General features: G+C 33.7%; 1 protein-coding gene across 4 annotated transcripts; it reads left to right on the top strand.

The window, feature by feature from the left end:
• Positions 1-270: 270 nt before the first annotated feature.
• LOC111393636 lies at positions 271-11392 on the top strand. Of its 4 annotated transcripts, none has more exons than XR_002702458.1 (16): positions 271-534; positions 1730-1882; positions 1981-2097; positions 2215-2299; positions 2828-2936; positions 3036-3103; positions 3185-3310; positions 3381-4312; positions 4718-4921; positions 5020-5080; positions 5248-5361; positions 8473-8586; positions 8665-8751; positions 9541-9596; positions 9821-9940; positions 10552-11392. XR_002702458.1 is itself a non-coding variant. In XM_023019272.1 (16 exons), the coding sequence occupies exons 1-15, from the start codon at positions 410-412 to the stop codon at positions 9565-9567; spliced, it is 2238 nt and encodes a 745-aa protein (XP_022875040.1). In that variant the 5' UTR covers positions 271-409; the 3' UTR covers positions 9568-9596; positions 10552-11392. The 4 variants fall into 4 exon arrangements, 3 of the variants coding, with proteins under 3 accessions (XP_022875040.1, XP_022875039.1, XP_022875038.1); XM_023019272.1 differs by lacking the exon at positions 9821-9940 and having other exon boundaries at positions 3381-3500; positions 3585-4312; XM_023019271.1 differs by lacking the exon at positions 9821-9940 and having other exon boundaries at positions 3381-3500; positions 3582-4312.
• Positions 11393-17119: the final 5727 nt, after the last annotated feature.

The following is a 17119-nucleotide window of genomic DNA, read 5'->3' as shown; positions in this document are numbered from 1 at the left end:
ATTTTTTTTTTTTTTTTTTTTTTGCATTTTTTGTGACGTTGGGACTCACATCGAGGTGTGAGAAATGAGAGAGGGAGCCTCTATCAAACCTCTTACCGATTTGGTAGAGAAGCATTTTCCATTATGTTATATTTTGATGTAGTAAGAAAATTTCTTGATCGTAATTAATTACTTAGCATGAAAAATCTATCGATGTCGACCCCACCTGCTTTCCCATTTTGCCCCCGCCTCTGATGTCTCCATCCCTAGATTTTCTTGGTAATTTTATTCAAAATCCAGGGACATTTCCAAACTAATTCAGCCGATCTCACATCTTTATAATCAAATTAGTCCATTTGCTATAAATTCAGAAATACCAGAAACAATTTTCCTAATTGAATAAATATTTAATTTGTTGAATTGTTTAATTATGAGGTCATCGTCGGTTTTCCCGGAGAATTCAACCGCCCCCGCTCCATCGTCGTCGAATTTTCCTCCGTTGCATCTGCCGAAGTCTCCTGCCTGCGCGGCTCACCACCAGAATTTAAGACAAAGGTTAAAATTTGAACGTTTCATCTTAATTTTACTTTTTGTTGATGAAAAGATCTAAAATTTGATTATTTGTGAATTGTGAGTGACTTAGTTATTTATCAGCTGAATTTTTGGGGGTTTCAGTTAGCTTCTGTGCAATCCTAGTTTAATTCCATATTTGATTTAAGGATTCAATTTGCGTTCTTTAATGGGAATTTAGTCGCTTTATTTTTCATTTTCCTTTTTTAGGTTTTTGTGAAGAATTCTGAATAAATTATATGATTTGGTTGTTGTTTAACATGAAATGGATAAATAGAATGTGGTTTGTTCTTATAAATTTAATGATTTTGAGAATTATTGATCGCCTTCAATTCACCGGTGTTCTGTTCTTTGGCTCACCTGATTGTAGTTTTTAAGATGTTTGATTTGAAGGATGTTATAGTAATTTTGTGCAATCATGTGCATTGCACGCACAAATTTGAATTTTAGTTTGATGGCAGAGGTTGAGGTATAGCAGCAGTAGATAAACTATTTTTGTGTTCATAAATGACAACGTTTTTGGATTTGGTGACTTTTTTACACGTTTAAAATGTTGGCTAGCTTAGATTTTCTCATGATTTTTTCTGGATTTGAAGACTTAATTGTTTTGCATTCTTCTTCTTCTTCTTCTTCTTCTTCTTCTTCTTCTTCTTCTTCTTCTTCTTCTTCTTCTTTTTTTCATGGGTAAGCTTATACCAGCCTTTTAACCACCATGTACGAATGCACTAAAGCTTTAACTAGTCTCCTTTCATCGTTTATGCTATTTTTTGTGCTTTTGTTGCTGTAAATGTGTCTTATACGGGCTCCCTGTCGGTATATAATTTTAAACATAAAAGAATATAACTACTTTGGACTTATGCCTCACTGTGAACTTAACATCTTTTGGTTGTATGAAAATTTTGACCTTCTTGAAGCAATATAATATTTTGATTTTTAGGGGCTAAAGTAAAATGATCTTATCTATACTTCACTGTCTAGGCCTTAATTGCTGTTTATGTAGTCTAGTCTGTTGCTTATGTGCTATTGATTTTGCTCTATCCATTTGCTTCATATTTATTATTTTCTTTACTAGATATTTATGATTTATCTTTCACGTTGGAGAGTCCAAACTTTAACAACTCTTCATTTTTTTGTGTGGAAATTTGCTGATTTGGTTTGATATGCTACGTGCCACTTGTAGTAATGTATTTCACATGTTAGCTCGGAGGGAGGTATGTCCACGAACTAAGCGATGTTCCAAAAGGTTTTGGGGTGAGGCTTCAATTCACGGTTGTAAATCCTCTGGATTAAAACACGAATCAGCAAAAGATGCGAGACAAGAGCTTTTTTCATGGTATCTGTCTTGTTCTCTGTGCTATTTTGTAATTTGTGAATGGCCATTTTGTCTCCACGCTAACTGATGTCTTGAATCTTTTATTTGATATATATCAGGGTGGAGGCAGAGTCATTGCTACATTTAGCGGCCAAATATTGCCCTCTCTTACCTTCCCCCAGGTCTACCATTGCAGCAGCCTTCAGTCCTGATGGGAGGACACTTGCTTCTACCCAGTAAGTCTTATCTCTCTCTATTTTGCACCTGCATAAGCTAATTCATTTTGTTGGATACTGATTTGTTGATTTCAGTTGGATGCTCATGAAGTTTATCCCATTTTTATATTTTGGCAGTGGAGACCATACTGTAAAGATAATTGACTACCAAACTGGAAAATGCTTGAAAGTGTTGAACGGTCATCGGAGGACACCTTGGGTGGTATGGCTGTCTTCTAGAATCTTTTATATCATTTTTGGTAATTTATTTAAGTAATGAAATGCTACAATACACAATTGGGTAGTAATTTTATGGTAGCATGTTTTGACTTTTATCAACGAAGAAATAAAGAGAAAGTGGGTGGAGGAGGAGAATAGCTTAAGCTATAATATAGCAAGGCAAGTCTGAAGTGGATGTTTACTATATATATAGAAAGGCATGCTCATTTTTTTTAGGCAAGATAGCAACACGCCCATCGATGTATACAAATACATTTGAAGTTTCACCATCCTAATAAATTCTTAATCCTTACCATTCATTCTTGTAGAAAATATATTTGCTATAGAGAACGTGTCATGTGATGTCAGGCCTCTGCTAATATTGTGTGATCTGCTTCTGGCAATAGATATTGTATTTATAATTTAATTATGTAATAGTTTTTGTTGCACTGTTTTTTAAGCTCAAATTGTTAATGTTTTCTGAGTACCATTTTTTCTTGGTTATTCTACCATGTTTATGGAACTTCTGCAGGTTAGGTTCCACCCACTGTATCCCGAAGTTCTTGCAAGTGGAAGTTTAGACCATGAAGTTCGCTTGTGGGATTCAAAAACTGCAGAGTGTATAGGATCGCGTGATTTTTGTAATATCTTCTAATATTCAGAGTTTCGGCAGTAATTATCTACCTATGTTGTCAGTTCAAATTCCTTAATGTGGCTATGCTGAATTTTTGTTCTCGCAGACCGTCCTATAGCTTCTATTGCCTTTCATGCACAAGGGGAAATTTTAGCTGTAGCTGCGGGCCACAAGGTTAGAAATTTCGAACATTATATTACTGTTAGTTTAAATTTGGATGGGTGTCACTGTTGTTGACCTTGTGATATGTGGCAGCTCTACATGTGGCACTACAACAGGAGAGGAGAGGCTTCCTCACCGACAATTATCCTTAAGACACGCCGTTCACTCCGTGCTGTGCATTTCCACCCACATGCTGCACCATTTCTTCTAACTGCTGAGGTATGGCTTGTGGTGTTGCTAAATATATATTTTTTTCTGTGCATGAGTTTGATCGTGTTTCTCTTTGCAGGTCAATGATCTTGACTCATCAGACCCTTCAATGATGCTTGCAACTTCCCCTGGGTACTTGCGCTACCCTCCTCCAACCATATATTTGGCAGATACACACTCGGATTATCGATCTAGCCTGGTAAATGACCTGCCCATCATGTCTATGCCATTTATAATGTGGCCTTCAATTGGCCGAGCTGATGGGAGATTACCTACTCAGCAGAGTGACGTTGGCACAATCTCTAGTGTTTCACAACAAAGGGTGGATTACTCTGTGAGACTTCTCACATATTCAACTCCATCTGGACAGTATGAACTAGTGTTGTCTCCAATTGAATCTAGTAGTTATCCTGTGCAAGAACAGTCACAAACTAATTCTGCAACAGCAGAAATAGGAAACACTGTTTCTCATCCTGCCATGGATCCAATGGAAATAGATGTGCAACCTGAAGACAGAAGCAATCAATATTTTCCTTTCCGTGATCCAGCATACTTGGAACTCCCCTTCTTGCAAGGGTGGTTGATTGGTCAAAGCCAAGCCGGCCAACGTGCAATGCATGCACAAGATGGAGGTTCTGCTGAAGGTTTGTCTGCTTATGGTGAAATAAGGAATCCATCGTCCATGGTTCCCCCAGTTATTGCAAATACTGTTAATAATCCAAGGGGTTCTGAAAGATCTGGTTCACAGCACCGATCTTCACACTCTGTTACAATGGCAAATCGTCCTGGAAATGGTGCTACTCTTAGCAGTATTCGGCAGGAGCTAAACAGTTCTCAACCTTTTGTGAACCAAGTCCAATCTGAAGTAGCCACATCACTGCCTGTAGGTTCATCTGCTGAATTACCTTGCACTGTGAAGCTAAGAATATGGTCTCATGATGTGAGAAATCCTTGCGCATCTCTTGATACAGAAAGATGTCGCTTAACAATTCCCCATGCTGTGCTTTGTAGGTGTGTAAATTATTTCCTGTTTGTCCTTCAGATCATTGTTGCTTATTTTTCTGAAGCAATTGACAGTGAGTTTAAGAGTGAAAAAAAAAAAAGAAGAAGAAAAGAAAAGAAAAGTAGATTCATTTTGCTTTTGAGAAAGTGGTTAATGAATCTCACTGTTATGTGAAGTTTCCACAGTTCGCAAGCTAAATCCCTCCAAAATTTCAATTCTCTCTCTCTCACACACACAAACACGCGCGCGTGCTTGCACTGACTCTTCCAAATACTTACAAACAAAACCAGCAAGGCTAAAAAAATTGGAAAAGAGAAAAAAGCCTTCTTCCCAGTCAATTAGGTGTCGACTACCATTATGTTTGGTTCATTTCTATGTCTGCCAATTTCTTATATGCAAGATGTATTTTCCAGTGAAATGGGTGCACATTTTTCACCATGTGGAAGATTTTTAGCAGTCTGTGTGGCATGTATCCTGCCAAACATGGAAGCTGATCCAGGTTTCCAAGGACATGGTGAGCATGATGTTGGAGCAGCCTCGACATCTCCAACTAGACATCCCATTTCTGCTCACCAAGTTATGTATGAGTTAAGGATATATTCTCTTGAGGAGGCTACGTAAGTTCCAAACTTCTAATATACTGCCAGTATGTTCCATGTTAACTCCATTCTGATTGTATTTATCACTTTGAACTGATAATGTTTGGATTGTGTAGATTTGGATTGGTTCTAGCCTCACGGGCTATCAGAGCTGCTCACTGTTTAACTTCAATACAGGTTAGATTTATTATTGATTAGGGCCTGAACACCAATGTGATTTCAAAATCATGTGCTGAGCTATAATAAGAGAAGTTTTATATGATTGGATGATGGTAGCTATCCGTGTTCTCTGTTAAATGCAGGATGATTTTTGCTTACCCTTTTGGATGTATTTATAATTGCAGTTCTCCCCTACATCGGAGCACTTGTTACTTGCGTATGGACGTCGTCATAGTTCACTTCTTAAAAGTGTCGTGGTTGATGGAGATACAACAGTACCCATTTACACCATTCTGGAGGTGAGATAGCAGATATCTCTAATATGCTGCTTTACTGTGCATATTATCTCTCTATTCCTGTATGTCTGTATAGAGGGACTCTTGTACACATTTTGTTTATTCTATATTATTATTAACTTGGATTTGAAAATTTAGCACTGAACCCACATCTATGATATGATTTTCTTTTGATTCTAGCAGAATGCTAAGCCTCCATTTGGGAAGAATTTATGAACAGTTTAATTTGTAAACAGATAGAAATGAGTTGTTGGATAAGTAGATATTACTTGTGGGTCTATAGAAATGTGTGTTTGAAATTGCATTAGTTCATGCATCATGACAAGAATTCTCTCTCTCTAAATAAAATAGGTGTATAGGAAATAAAATGTGTGTTTGAAATTGCATTAGTTCATGCATCATGACAAGAATTCTCTCTCTCTAAATAATATAGGTGTATAGGAAAGAAAAAATTAAGTTTGACCATTTATAAATGATATATAAATTAGCCAAGTGCTCTGTAAAATAGAAAACATGTTTGTTAAACGATCATTTGGAAGTTAGAATAGTTCACCTTGCTATTAAAACTTAATAGAAGGCTGTGTGGTTTTCTTCTTAACAAACATGGGAACTGATACGAGACACGACATCTTATGTCAATAGGACATTTAACACTCCCCATCAATTTGGGGTGTTAGATACTGTCCATTCCCATCTTGCTTGTGATAATTTGGAATGCTCAACTTTGAAGCCCTTTAACCAAGATATCTGTCCATTGTCCATCCATTGAACAGAGGCAGTGTATATCAAGCCACTATCAAACTTTTCTTCGATGAATTGTATGTCAACTACCACATAGTTTGTACCATCTTGCTGGGTACAATTGTATGCAATATTAATAGCTGACACATTTTCATAATACAACTTCATTTTTCCTTCTCGTTTGACTTCAAAATTATCAAGAATAATCCTTACAAGGAAGGTCACATATTCCAAGTAATCAAGCTTCCTCTCAGGTATATCCTAATTACTATGTCCTGATTTTGATATTCTATCCACGACTGACCCCTTCGTCTGCTTCAGTGTACGCTTCCAATCTTAACTTTATACTCTATTTAAACAAAATACCCATTGTAAGGTTGAATTCCAAGTATCGATGAACTCAGCTAAGTGCTATAAGATGACTTTCTTGTGGGGAATGCATATACCGATTTTTGAGTTATGACACACGCTCTGCAGGCTATATCCAGTGTGCTATGGGATAAGTAAATCAGTTTTTCAAATAGCCTTCAATACATATTTCAACTACCTACTCAACGTCACAAGTAAACAATTGTGTTAAATGGGATTGACAATTAGCCTACATTTTGGCATATGTGAAATCAAGAACATATATCTACTACGATACAAAAATACTGCTCTTTGAATGAGCTCCAAGAAGTACGCTCTGCCAAGATCTTCTGTTTCAAATTCTACAACTAGGTGTTCTTGAGCCATTATTTTACAACTTAATCATCTTTAGCAACATCTTTAGCAACAGTCATGTCATCCGCATAGAACAATAATCTTTGTTGAAGTTAAATGCTTACCTAAGAGCATGATATCATTGACCATGTAGATACTTCATCCCACATGAGCTCTAGGAGATTACTTGAGACCATTCATGCCTTTTTTTAGCCTGCGCACACAGTTACCAAAAATCTCCTTAAATCTTGGTGGATCTTCCATTTAACTTCCTCCTCAAAAAACAAACATGGAAAAACATGTCCTTCAGCATGAAATTGTTAAAAGGACCAACTATAGTAGCCAAGATAAAGAGAGATGAAACAAATTCATGTCTGTTGGTGGAGCAAAACTTTCTAGCTTAACAAATCCATAGTTCCTATTTGCTACTAACCTTTCCTTTTATTTCCCTTGGGCCTCATGTTTTGTATTTCACTGGGAATACCCATTTACATCCAACTGGCCTTTTTCCATTCGGAAGTCTTCAACATATTATATTTGATTCTTTTCAAGTGCTTTCAATTTCCTTACTTCCGGTGCATGTAGAATACATTTTACAAGAAGAAAAAATCCAGTACCTATCATGGAAACTTGTTTCTATGGATGTTCCCTTCTTAAATATACTTGCAGTGGCATTGGAGAGAATTGTATTATGGATGCTACCAACAGTGTAGTTGGCAACAAGAACACGGGAAGGAAAAGATATGTGTTTCTATAAATTGGTAGCAGAAAAAGCTAGAAATTTTAGGCATTTGTGCAATTTAGAATTATGATAATAAGAGCATCTCCAAAAGGCTTTCTATTTATAAAGAGCATCTTATGTGTAATACAGAATATCTTTAAATTTAGAGTGAAAATATTTTATATAATCTAACAATGCTCTCTATTTTGACTTTTCATCTTGCTTTCTTCAAGAAGCATTCATTAATTTCTCCTCATCTTTTATTTGACACACACACATATATATGTCAATGGCCAATCAAGTCATATTGTTTGAATAATTTAACAAATGGAAGATTGAAATATGTAACTTATTAAATGCAATCATTAAAAAAGAAGAATACAGAGTGAGCTTGGCTCTCCAAATTACTCACTTTCTATTTTAAAAAGTTAAAATAGAGAGTCTCTTGAAGCTTAGTTTTAAGCATTGACTCTCTCAAATAGAAGTATCTTGTATTCAAATAGTCTCTTGAAGATCTCTAATGAAAAGTTGGGTTCCTCCATGCTATACATCAGAGTAAGAATAATAAGACATGCATTGATCTCAATATTGCTTATTGTGTTGCCATTGAAGGACTGAGATTTGTGTAGCAAGATGGGTTACACCTTATGATGTGTGATGGTAAGACTTCGTTTGTACCAATTGCGTGATCCCTCAGGAGACTGAACTCAACAATATTCTCACCAGAAATTGTTACCGGCTTCTTCAAGTGTTGGTTATCTATATATTCTTCTTCTGCAATCCTTTTGTTTTGGGATATGGAGATACTTGAAGTATACACCGAATTAGATTACACTTAAATAACCTCTGAAGCTATTATTATTATTATCATCATCATCATCATCATCATCATTATCTATCCATGTCTTGATTACTTCTCTCAAGTCTCAAAGTTTGTTTTGATCTCACAGATTTACAGAGTTTCTGATATGGAACTTGTGAGAGTACTTCCCAGTGCAGAGGATGAGGTCAATGTTGCTTGCTTTCATCCTTCAGCTGGGGGTGGCCTTGTATATGGAACCAAGGTAAACAACAAAATCATGTGAAGAATCTCTTTAGTTTGATCTTGTACTCTAACCACGGGTTTCTTCTAAACATTGCAGGAAGGAAAGCTGAGGATTCTTCGTTGGCATCTTTCTCATAGCTTTAATCGGGAGGGATCCTGTTTTCCTGATGAAAACATGTTTGAGGTACATTTATTTGTCATTCGCTTCTTTTTTGTCATTCAAGCTCTTCTTACATTATGTTGTTGGCGAATTCACTTCTAAGCCAAATCGAATTAATTATTTGTGCTTGCAAGAAGCTCACAGAATATGTTAGTCATGTATACCTCCGATCAGTGCAGAACATCCCGTGTGTTGCAAAGTGAGGATGCAATATCTACTAGTCTACTATAATATATTTAGTGACTGATAATCAAGCAGTTTTTCCCTTGTCAAAAGAATCTTTCTTTATCTAGGTGCATAATTTTAGTGAAACATCTTTGTTCTTTTAATATGCCAGACATAACTTCTAATCTCTGGCCACTGGAGATATCTTCTCTCTTATTGCGTTACAAGATAAGCTTTGCTTATATATTTCAGATTTACCTGTCTGAAACTCCATTGAAAAATAGATATTGCTCCTTTATTTTTTATCTAAATTTAACTCGACCTGAGAAATGGTTGGGAGTTGATAAACCATTTGACTGTTTTAACTTTTCGAGATACTGCTTGCCTCTTGAACATAGTTAGCAAATAACAATCTGGTTCCACCATGTTTTTAATCCACTGTCCAGTAACTTACATGCACCAACATCCAACATTCTTTCTTACAAGTTCATCTGCAAGACGTCCTTTGCCTGATGCACCCACTGTAATTCTGACTATTCTTAATATTGCACGGTGAATGATCATTTTATTGACTGTTGATTGTGATTAAAGTTTTTCCAGTTCTATATTGCATTTAAATTTTATTAACAATTAGCTAATTTATTGAAGGTTCCTACTTACGCGTTGGAAGGCTGATTGTCATTGATTAAAGGAGCTTGATCATGGTTTGTTTTTCTCCCAGATTTAGATGCCTTTTGAGGTCTTTTATCGGTGTCATTACAATATTTAAAAATTCATATTTCGTGAATGTTTATGGATCGGATTTTGTTATGTTAATTGTGTAATTGATTTCCTTGGTTCGCCGTGCTGTGCTGGTAACCAGCTGGCTCAATGATAGATCGGTTTCTTTGGGTTCAATCCTCACTGAAAGGGTGTCTTTAATTATCAGGGAATTTAGATGTACAGGATTCAATAGCAAGTAAGATTAAAGGAAGATGTTACAACACTGAGAGATTTCATAGGGAGCATGGGTGCTCTCCTCACAGGCAATAGTGTCCATGTTGCACAGGTGTCATACATGTGTTAAAATACTCGGGTCACTTAATTTTTATTTTTTATTATTTTTAGATGTGCTGAAGGACATATTTGAGATCAATATGTAGATTTGAAACAATAAAAATTTTAAATTTTAATAGAATTTTTTTTTTTTTTTTAAGTTCATTGGATGACTAAAATTAAAAAATAATTAAAATAGACTAGAAAGATAGGAAAATTGAATACTATGTCGATACTGTTGGGTTCCTCCATTTATTTAGACGTGACAGTTTGTTCCTAGTTGTCACTAGCAATTGATTTGTGGAGGTATATGAGAAGATGAGAGGGGTTTGTTAGAATATAGGTTTAAATTAAAATAATTATTCAATCCGTGAATACTGAAGCTTTCTGTATGTATATTTTGTGTATACCTAAAATGTCTACCAAATGTTCCGAGTCCTCTGGTCCTGTCCATGTGGATGGTAGACATTAAAATTGGGGATATCTTCAGTTTAAGAGATCAAAGATTCATCCATAAATTCATCTAGTTTTTCACACTTCCATACTTACTGTCTAGTTGTTATATTCGATAGAGTTGCACTTGTTTCACTGAAGTCATGAATTCATTGGAATATTTTTCTGCAGCGCGTAAAATTGCACATCAATTGAGAAATGACTTAGCTGGCATCCATGGATTGGAATTTATGTCCACGAGGCAGTGAACTCAAGATGTACTGATGCTTGAGAAAAGGATCCTGCAAATACAAAAAAGTGAGGTGTACAGACTAACATTTTTACTTGGAAAGAAGTCGTGGCTGCTCAGACTCATGAAATTTGAGAAGCAAAATTCTGCCTGTTTCATACATCTTATGTAATCTTAGATTTGTTTACTGCATAAAGATATTCGAGGAATTGAATATACAACCTAATTTAACAAGAGAACAGACTGGACTCGAGATCAAAGTTGAGATGTGTGATTTTGTTTGTCATGACTTATCTCCTTCTGGCAAAAAATAGCCAGAAGTCAAATATTTGATCCAGAATGCAAGGCCAGCGAAATTTACATCATTGATGATTACTTGGATGGACTAGACTGGGATTGCTCCTGGCTTGGCTTGCAAAAGAACTTATGGATGGTTGATTGTGAGGTAACCCTGAAAAAACTAGTAAAATAGTGCGCTGGCCAACCCGTTATGTGGATCTTCAACTTGGAAGACTGTAGTATCAAGTCAGTTCTTACATTAAGGTATGTCTGCAGAGGATTGAACAACATTTGGTTAGTTCCTGAAAATTATACTAGTTCTTGTGGTTCTTGTTTGACATTTACATTATCAGCATTTATTGCTTCTTCTTCTTTTAAAATGGTGTTAGGAATTGAATTTGTTTGCATAATGAAAGATGTTTCTTCAGGTCAGTTTCCTGAACAAAAGGGATTTGTATGTGTTTTAATGACGATGTTTATAAGTACTTCTGGTGTGAGTGGAAATTTTGTGACTGGTAGGAAATTATCAGTGACCCCTGGTGGTCCTATGAGTCTCGATTTGTGCACAAAATTGAAGAACAAATGGCTCTTGAAGGACTATAGTTCTGGAACAAAAGATCAAACAGCTCAATTCTTGTGGTGACACAGCAATTTTGTGTGGGGTGGCAGCCCGGTCGGGTCCTATGTAGAGTTTGGAGACACATTTGATGTTTCCTAACAAACAGGTTATGTAAATCCAATTGTGTTAAAAATTAAACTCGAAGTTGTAAAGCTAACGAGATGAAAGTGTTGCTGCACAGGAGTGTCCTCCTCGAGCTACTTGGGCAGAGAACTCGTCTGTCCTGTCCTTCAGCATGGCGGTTTTAGGGGTATATACTTATAGATTGAAAACTGTAATCTTGAGGGTAATGTAGATTTTTTTGGGAAAAGATTTGGTCAAAATGATTTTTTTTTTTTTTTTGGATAATGTATGGTTAAAAGTAAGAAAAAGTTGTGGGTCAATGTGATTTATTATTATTATTATTATTATAGATTGTGTGATTGAAATAAATTTGGGGGAAAAAATGAGCTTGAAAGAATCTGGTATCAAATAGGAGTTAAGCAAGAATCAAGAATAATGTTATGAGCCCATTTGATTGGATTTTTAAAAATTCAAAAGTTGTTTTTGAATCTAAGAAGTTTTTGAATATGTTTAGATAATTTTTTAAAGTGTTTTGTTTGGTTAGAAGAGTTTTTAAAGAAAGTTGGTTTAGGATAGTTTTTTAGAAAGTACTTTTATGAAAAGTAGAAGTAAAATTAAGTCTTGTCAATTGATCTTATAACCCTAGTGGTGTATTCGCAATTTAGTGATGATAAATTGTTGTTATGTGCTAAGATCGACTTTAAGAATGCTTTTGTGGGCTATTTAATTTTAGTTAAAATTGTTTTAATAAAAATAGGTTGCTTATTTTAAAATAAAAGGGCAATTTGTATTTTTTATAGCATGCAATTTACCCTTTGTAATATTCAGTGGTTTATAAAGCGTAAAATGTGAATTCAAACCTCAAGTCTTACGAGCTAACGTGAAGTTTAAATTTTTAAGCATGATAAAGTGCTTTGTATTATAATATTTAAGCCTCATTCTTGTATAAATAAAAATAATAATAATAATAAAATTGAATAGTGTATTGATGAAAAATATGGTTAAAAAATAAAGAAAATTTTTGAATTCACGTGTAATATTATTTTAATGAAAAATGTGTGGTTGAAATGGGTCAAATAATTGTTGAAGAATGTATTTTGATGAAAATAATGGGGCTCAAACAAGGGTTTGAATTATTGTAGGTCAATTAAAAAATAAAATAATGCATACCTTAAAAATTTATTCAAATTTTATACATATTTTTCAAGTTTTAAACAATGCTTAATTATCAAAATCACAAATATTCCAAATTAATAATATCTTTTTTGTGGTGGTTAGGGTGTGTTTTTTGTTAGACTTATTCCAAATTATTATTATTTTTAAGTTTTAGCAATAAGTACCCATTTTATTGGGTTGGACTTCAAAACAAGCAAAAATCACTTGAAGAAAAAATAAGGAGCATGCCTGCCTTTTTCTACCTAGAGGCGCCTTAAAGGGTTAATGTAGAATTGACTGTCAACATTCTCATTTAGGTGCAAGGCGAGACGTTTTCTTCGAGCTTGAGCCTAGGTGGGCCCTTAGAAATCAACATTCTTATCTAGGTGCAAGGCGAGACGTTTTGCTCAAGCTTGAGTCTAGGTGGGGCCTTAGAAATACTTGTAACCATTGCTCTAAAAAGTTCGCCAGAATCATCCACACACGAAACTTGATCTTATTTTCTAGTTACGCTTCACGAATTTTAGAACTATTATAATAACTTATAAGATGTCAACCTGCTCATTCAAATCCTAGATCCCAATGGACAATTATAGTCCAGGATATGATCAATTTCGTTAAAGGGCTCAGCACTATCGTGTCAAACGAATTGAAGAACTCATTTTGATTTATAAACTGAACTTCGAACCGAAAATAGATGCAGAATTTTAGAAGGGAAATTTCATGAGTTAAAGTTGAATTATTTATGCAAAGAGGAAAATTATATTTATAACCTTTGGACATGATCATTCGATCCGAAGTCGTGACTTTTCAAAATGTATGAGATTTTTATATTATGTCCTTGTTTGAGTTACATTTTTTAGGTAGTTTTTGTTAAAAGTAATTTTTCTAAAGAATCTATCATTAAAAGTAGAGAATAATTTTAAGCTTATATGTAAAATTATTTTTGTTAGAATTTGGGTGTGATCTAAATTCTTTGTTAAAAATAATTGAGAGTTCTAAGTAAAGTGCACATTAAAAATCATTCTATTTGGAATACTTTTAAAATTCTATTCGAAACTTATTGGACAAATTATAGTTGAAATTCTATTTAGAAACCTTATTGGAATTTGGGATTTGTGTTGGACCTAAGATCAAGATAAGGAAATTTTTGGACATTCTATTTAATTTACAACTCTATTTCTAGGACTTGGATTGTTCCCTATGTATCTTTGGCTCTTCTCTACAATTTAGTTAGGTTGTTTAACATTATTATAAGTTTAACAAATTATAAATACAAAATCATTGCATTCTTTGTTCGTATCATAATAAAATCTCCATTCTCCTCAAATTATTTTATTCATGTGTTTTTGTGATCAATTACTTCATATTGTAGCTATAATCTCTTATTTTCCCCAACAACTTGGTGTTGGATTAATCCAATATCATCTTCTGCTTTTCGCAACAAACTAGTTTTAGATCTGGTCCGAATTATAGCAAGTGGTATTAGAGCTATTCCGTTTTAAATAAATTGATTTTAGATCTGGTCCGGATTATAACAAGTGGCATTATAGCTTTTGATTTTGAAATTCTTGAAAAGATCGAGATATTTCGTGATGTCAACCATGAAGTTTAATGTTCCACTATTTGATCACAATTCAAGATTTTCGTTGTAGCAGATTAGGAGGCGACTAGTGGTCACTTTTATGCTTCATATTTGTTGTTTAAAGACACGATCTTATATGGTCGTGATCTCACTATTGAAGAAGCCTATGATGCTCTATTTCAAAAGAAAAGATGAAATATATTGTTGAGGTTCATGAAGATGGCCGAGTTCTTGATGATGGTTGGGCAACGGGCAACTTAATGTTTAACTTCCAAATTCATTGCAAGAATTCAATACATTTAATTAAGAATTGCTATGAGTTTTGTAATAGATAAAATTTGGCTGCAGTTTTTCAGAAGGGAAATCAAATATATACTTCAGGTGAAGCTATTATTGAAACTTTTCACAATGATGGAGAGTTTCTACTTATGTTTGAGTAAAATCCAGTCCTGGGGAGGCTTGAATTTTGGATACAGCTTGCACTTTTCAAATGTCCCTCAATCGGGAATTGTTTTTAACATATGAAGAAGTTACAAAAGGTGTTGTATGATCAGTAATATTACACTTTGTCGAATAGTAGGTATTGGTCAAGTCAGAATAAAGATATTTGATGGGACGATTAGAACACTTGATGTAATGAGACACATTCCAGATCTGAAAAGAAATAATATCTACTTAAATACTCTTGATTTAAAAAGATACAAGTACACTATTGAAAGTGGAGTCCTGAACGTTAGTAAAGGAGCTTGTGTTTTAATAAAAGGACATAGAAAACCTCGTTTATATATCTTATAGTGTGATACAGAATTTTTGAGTAATCAACATATTTTAATAACTCAGGTAGATTTAGAATTGGCTTCTATACCATTGGAATCTTCTTTTATAAATATATTTAAGTTGAATTTTGAAGTTATGGGTAAATTTGTCTTACAACCATTATCGACAGTGTCATCGTATTCAATTGCTAAAATAGACCCATTATTGGCCATAAGATTCCACATAGGTACAATTCTACTGATTTTGTTGATTGTTTGAATGAGGTTAAGGGTGTTGATTCTGGCCAATATCCTTCTTTTGATGCATTCAGTTGTGATTCTATTACAGGGCTTGTTTTAGCCTTGTTTGGTGATTATTAATCACATTTGATTTTGTTGTTCGTGATTCAAGCAACTTTGGTGCCCAAGATGTTTCTTTGAATTTTGTTAATACTCAGTTATTGAGTTTTGCCTTAGTTAGGGTAGTAGAAGTGAAGAATATTTTCAGTTAAAATTGTTAATGGAGAGGTTCGTTTATATTTTTCATTGAAGAGCCCAAGTCTAATCCTTGAAGTGAAAATTGTCTCCAGGTAGATAATTTTTTTAAGTTTTGTTCATTATGTAGCAGTCGCGTCAAGGTGGAGATTGTTAGAATTTGAATATAACCCAAATTCTTTGTTAGAGATAATTGAGAATTCTAATTAAAGTGCACATTAATCAGAATTCTATTTGGAATACTTTTGAAATCTTATTCGAAATCTATTCGATAAATTCTAGTTCAAGTTCTATATGGAAGCCCTATTGTTAGTTGGAATTTGTTAGAATTAAAGGGATTAAGATAAATAAACTTTTGGGCATTCTATTTCATCTACAATTCTATTTATGAGGTTTGGATTATTCCCTATATATACTTAGCCATTCTCTACAATTTAGTTGGGTTGTTTAACCTCATTATAAATTAGACAAATTATAAACACAAAGTTATTGTATTCTATCTCTATATTATAATAAAATCTTCATTTTTCGCAAATTATTTTTTCTTGTGTTATTGTGATCAATTACTCTATATTGTGGCTATAATCTCTTATTTTCTCAAACAACTTGGTATTGGATTAATTTGGTATCATTTTCAACTATTCGTAACAAACTAGTTTTAGACTTGATCCGAATTATAACAAGTGGTATTAGAAAACTGTTCTGCTTTCAGTAAAGTGATTTCAAATCTGGTCCAAATTATAACAATTTTAATATTAGAATGTGTGAAAGAAATGAGTTTTGAAAAATGAAGTTCGAACAGCGATTATATTTTATGAAATTGCTTGATTTGTTTCGAGTCTTGTAACAATATTATTTAAATCAGTCAAAAATTTATTGCTTTTATAAGAGGACAAAAAAAATCAATGCTACATGAATATGGTTTTGTTCTTGTGGGGACCTCACAAGTAAAAAGTCCGGAGCATAGATATTTCCTCAAAATCATTTTCAGTCGATTCATGTGTGTATATATATATATATATATGTGTGTGTGTGTGTGTGTGTGTGTTTGTTATTTTTTTTTAAATTTTTAACTGCACATTCTTTACAAAAAGAGAGAAAAAGAAAAAAAAAAAGTAACTTGTTTTCCAAACAATACTAAGCCAATGTTTGTTTCCGCTATAAAAGTTAATTAAATTTTGAGTTCAATTCAATAATTAATTTTAGTCACATTTCATTAACTGTTATCATAATATTCTAAAAACTTGATTTTTATTTAAAGCAAACAAGGCTAAATATGCATAACTGAATGAAACCAAACATAATCAACTTACTTTCTTCTTTTAAGTAATTGCCTTATTTGATTTTTATTCTTCTAAAAATTCATTTTCAACCACACATTTTTCAGTAAAATAATTTTAAACATAAATTCAAAATTTTTCTTTAATTTTTAACCACACATTCTACATTAATTTACTATTTAAAATGCATTATTTCCACCCAAAATGGGAATCAAACAAATAATTTTTTATATAACTAATTAAAAATTCATAAATAAAATAAAACTCTCAACACTCTGA

The sequence above is a fragment of the Olea europaea genome, chromosome 4, assembly GCF_002742605.1.
Source record: "Olea europaea var. sylvestris chromosome 4, O_europaea_v1, whole genome shotgun sequence".
Classification (NCBI taxonomy): domain Eukaryota; kingdom Viridiplantae; phylum Streptophyta; class Magnoliopsida; order Lamiales; family Oleaceae; genus Olea; species Olea europaea.
Note: the sequence above shows the minus strand (reverse complement) of the source record. Positions and strands in the feature narration are given on the sequence as shown.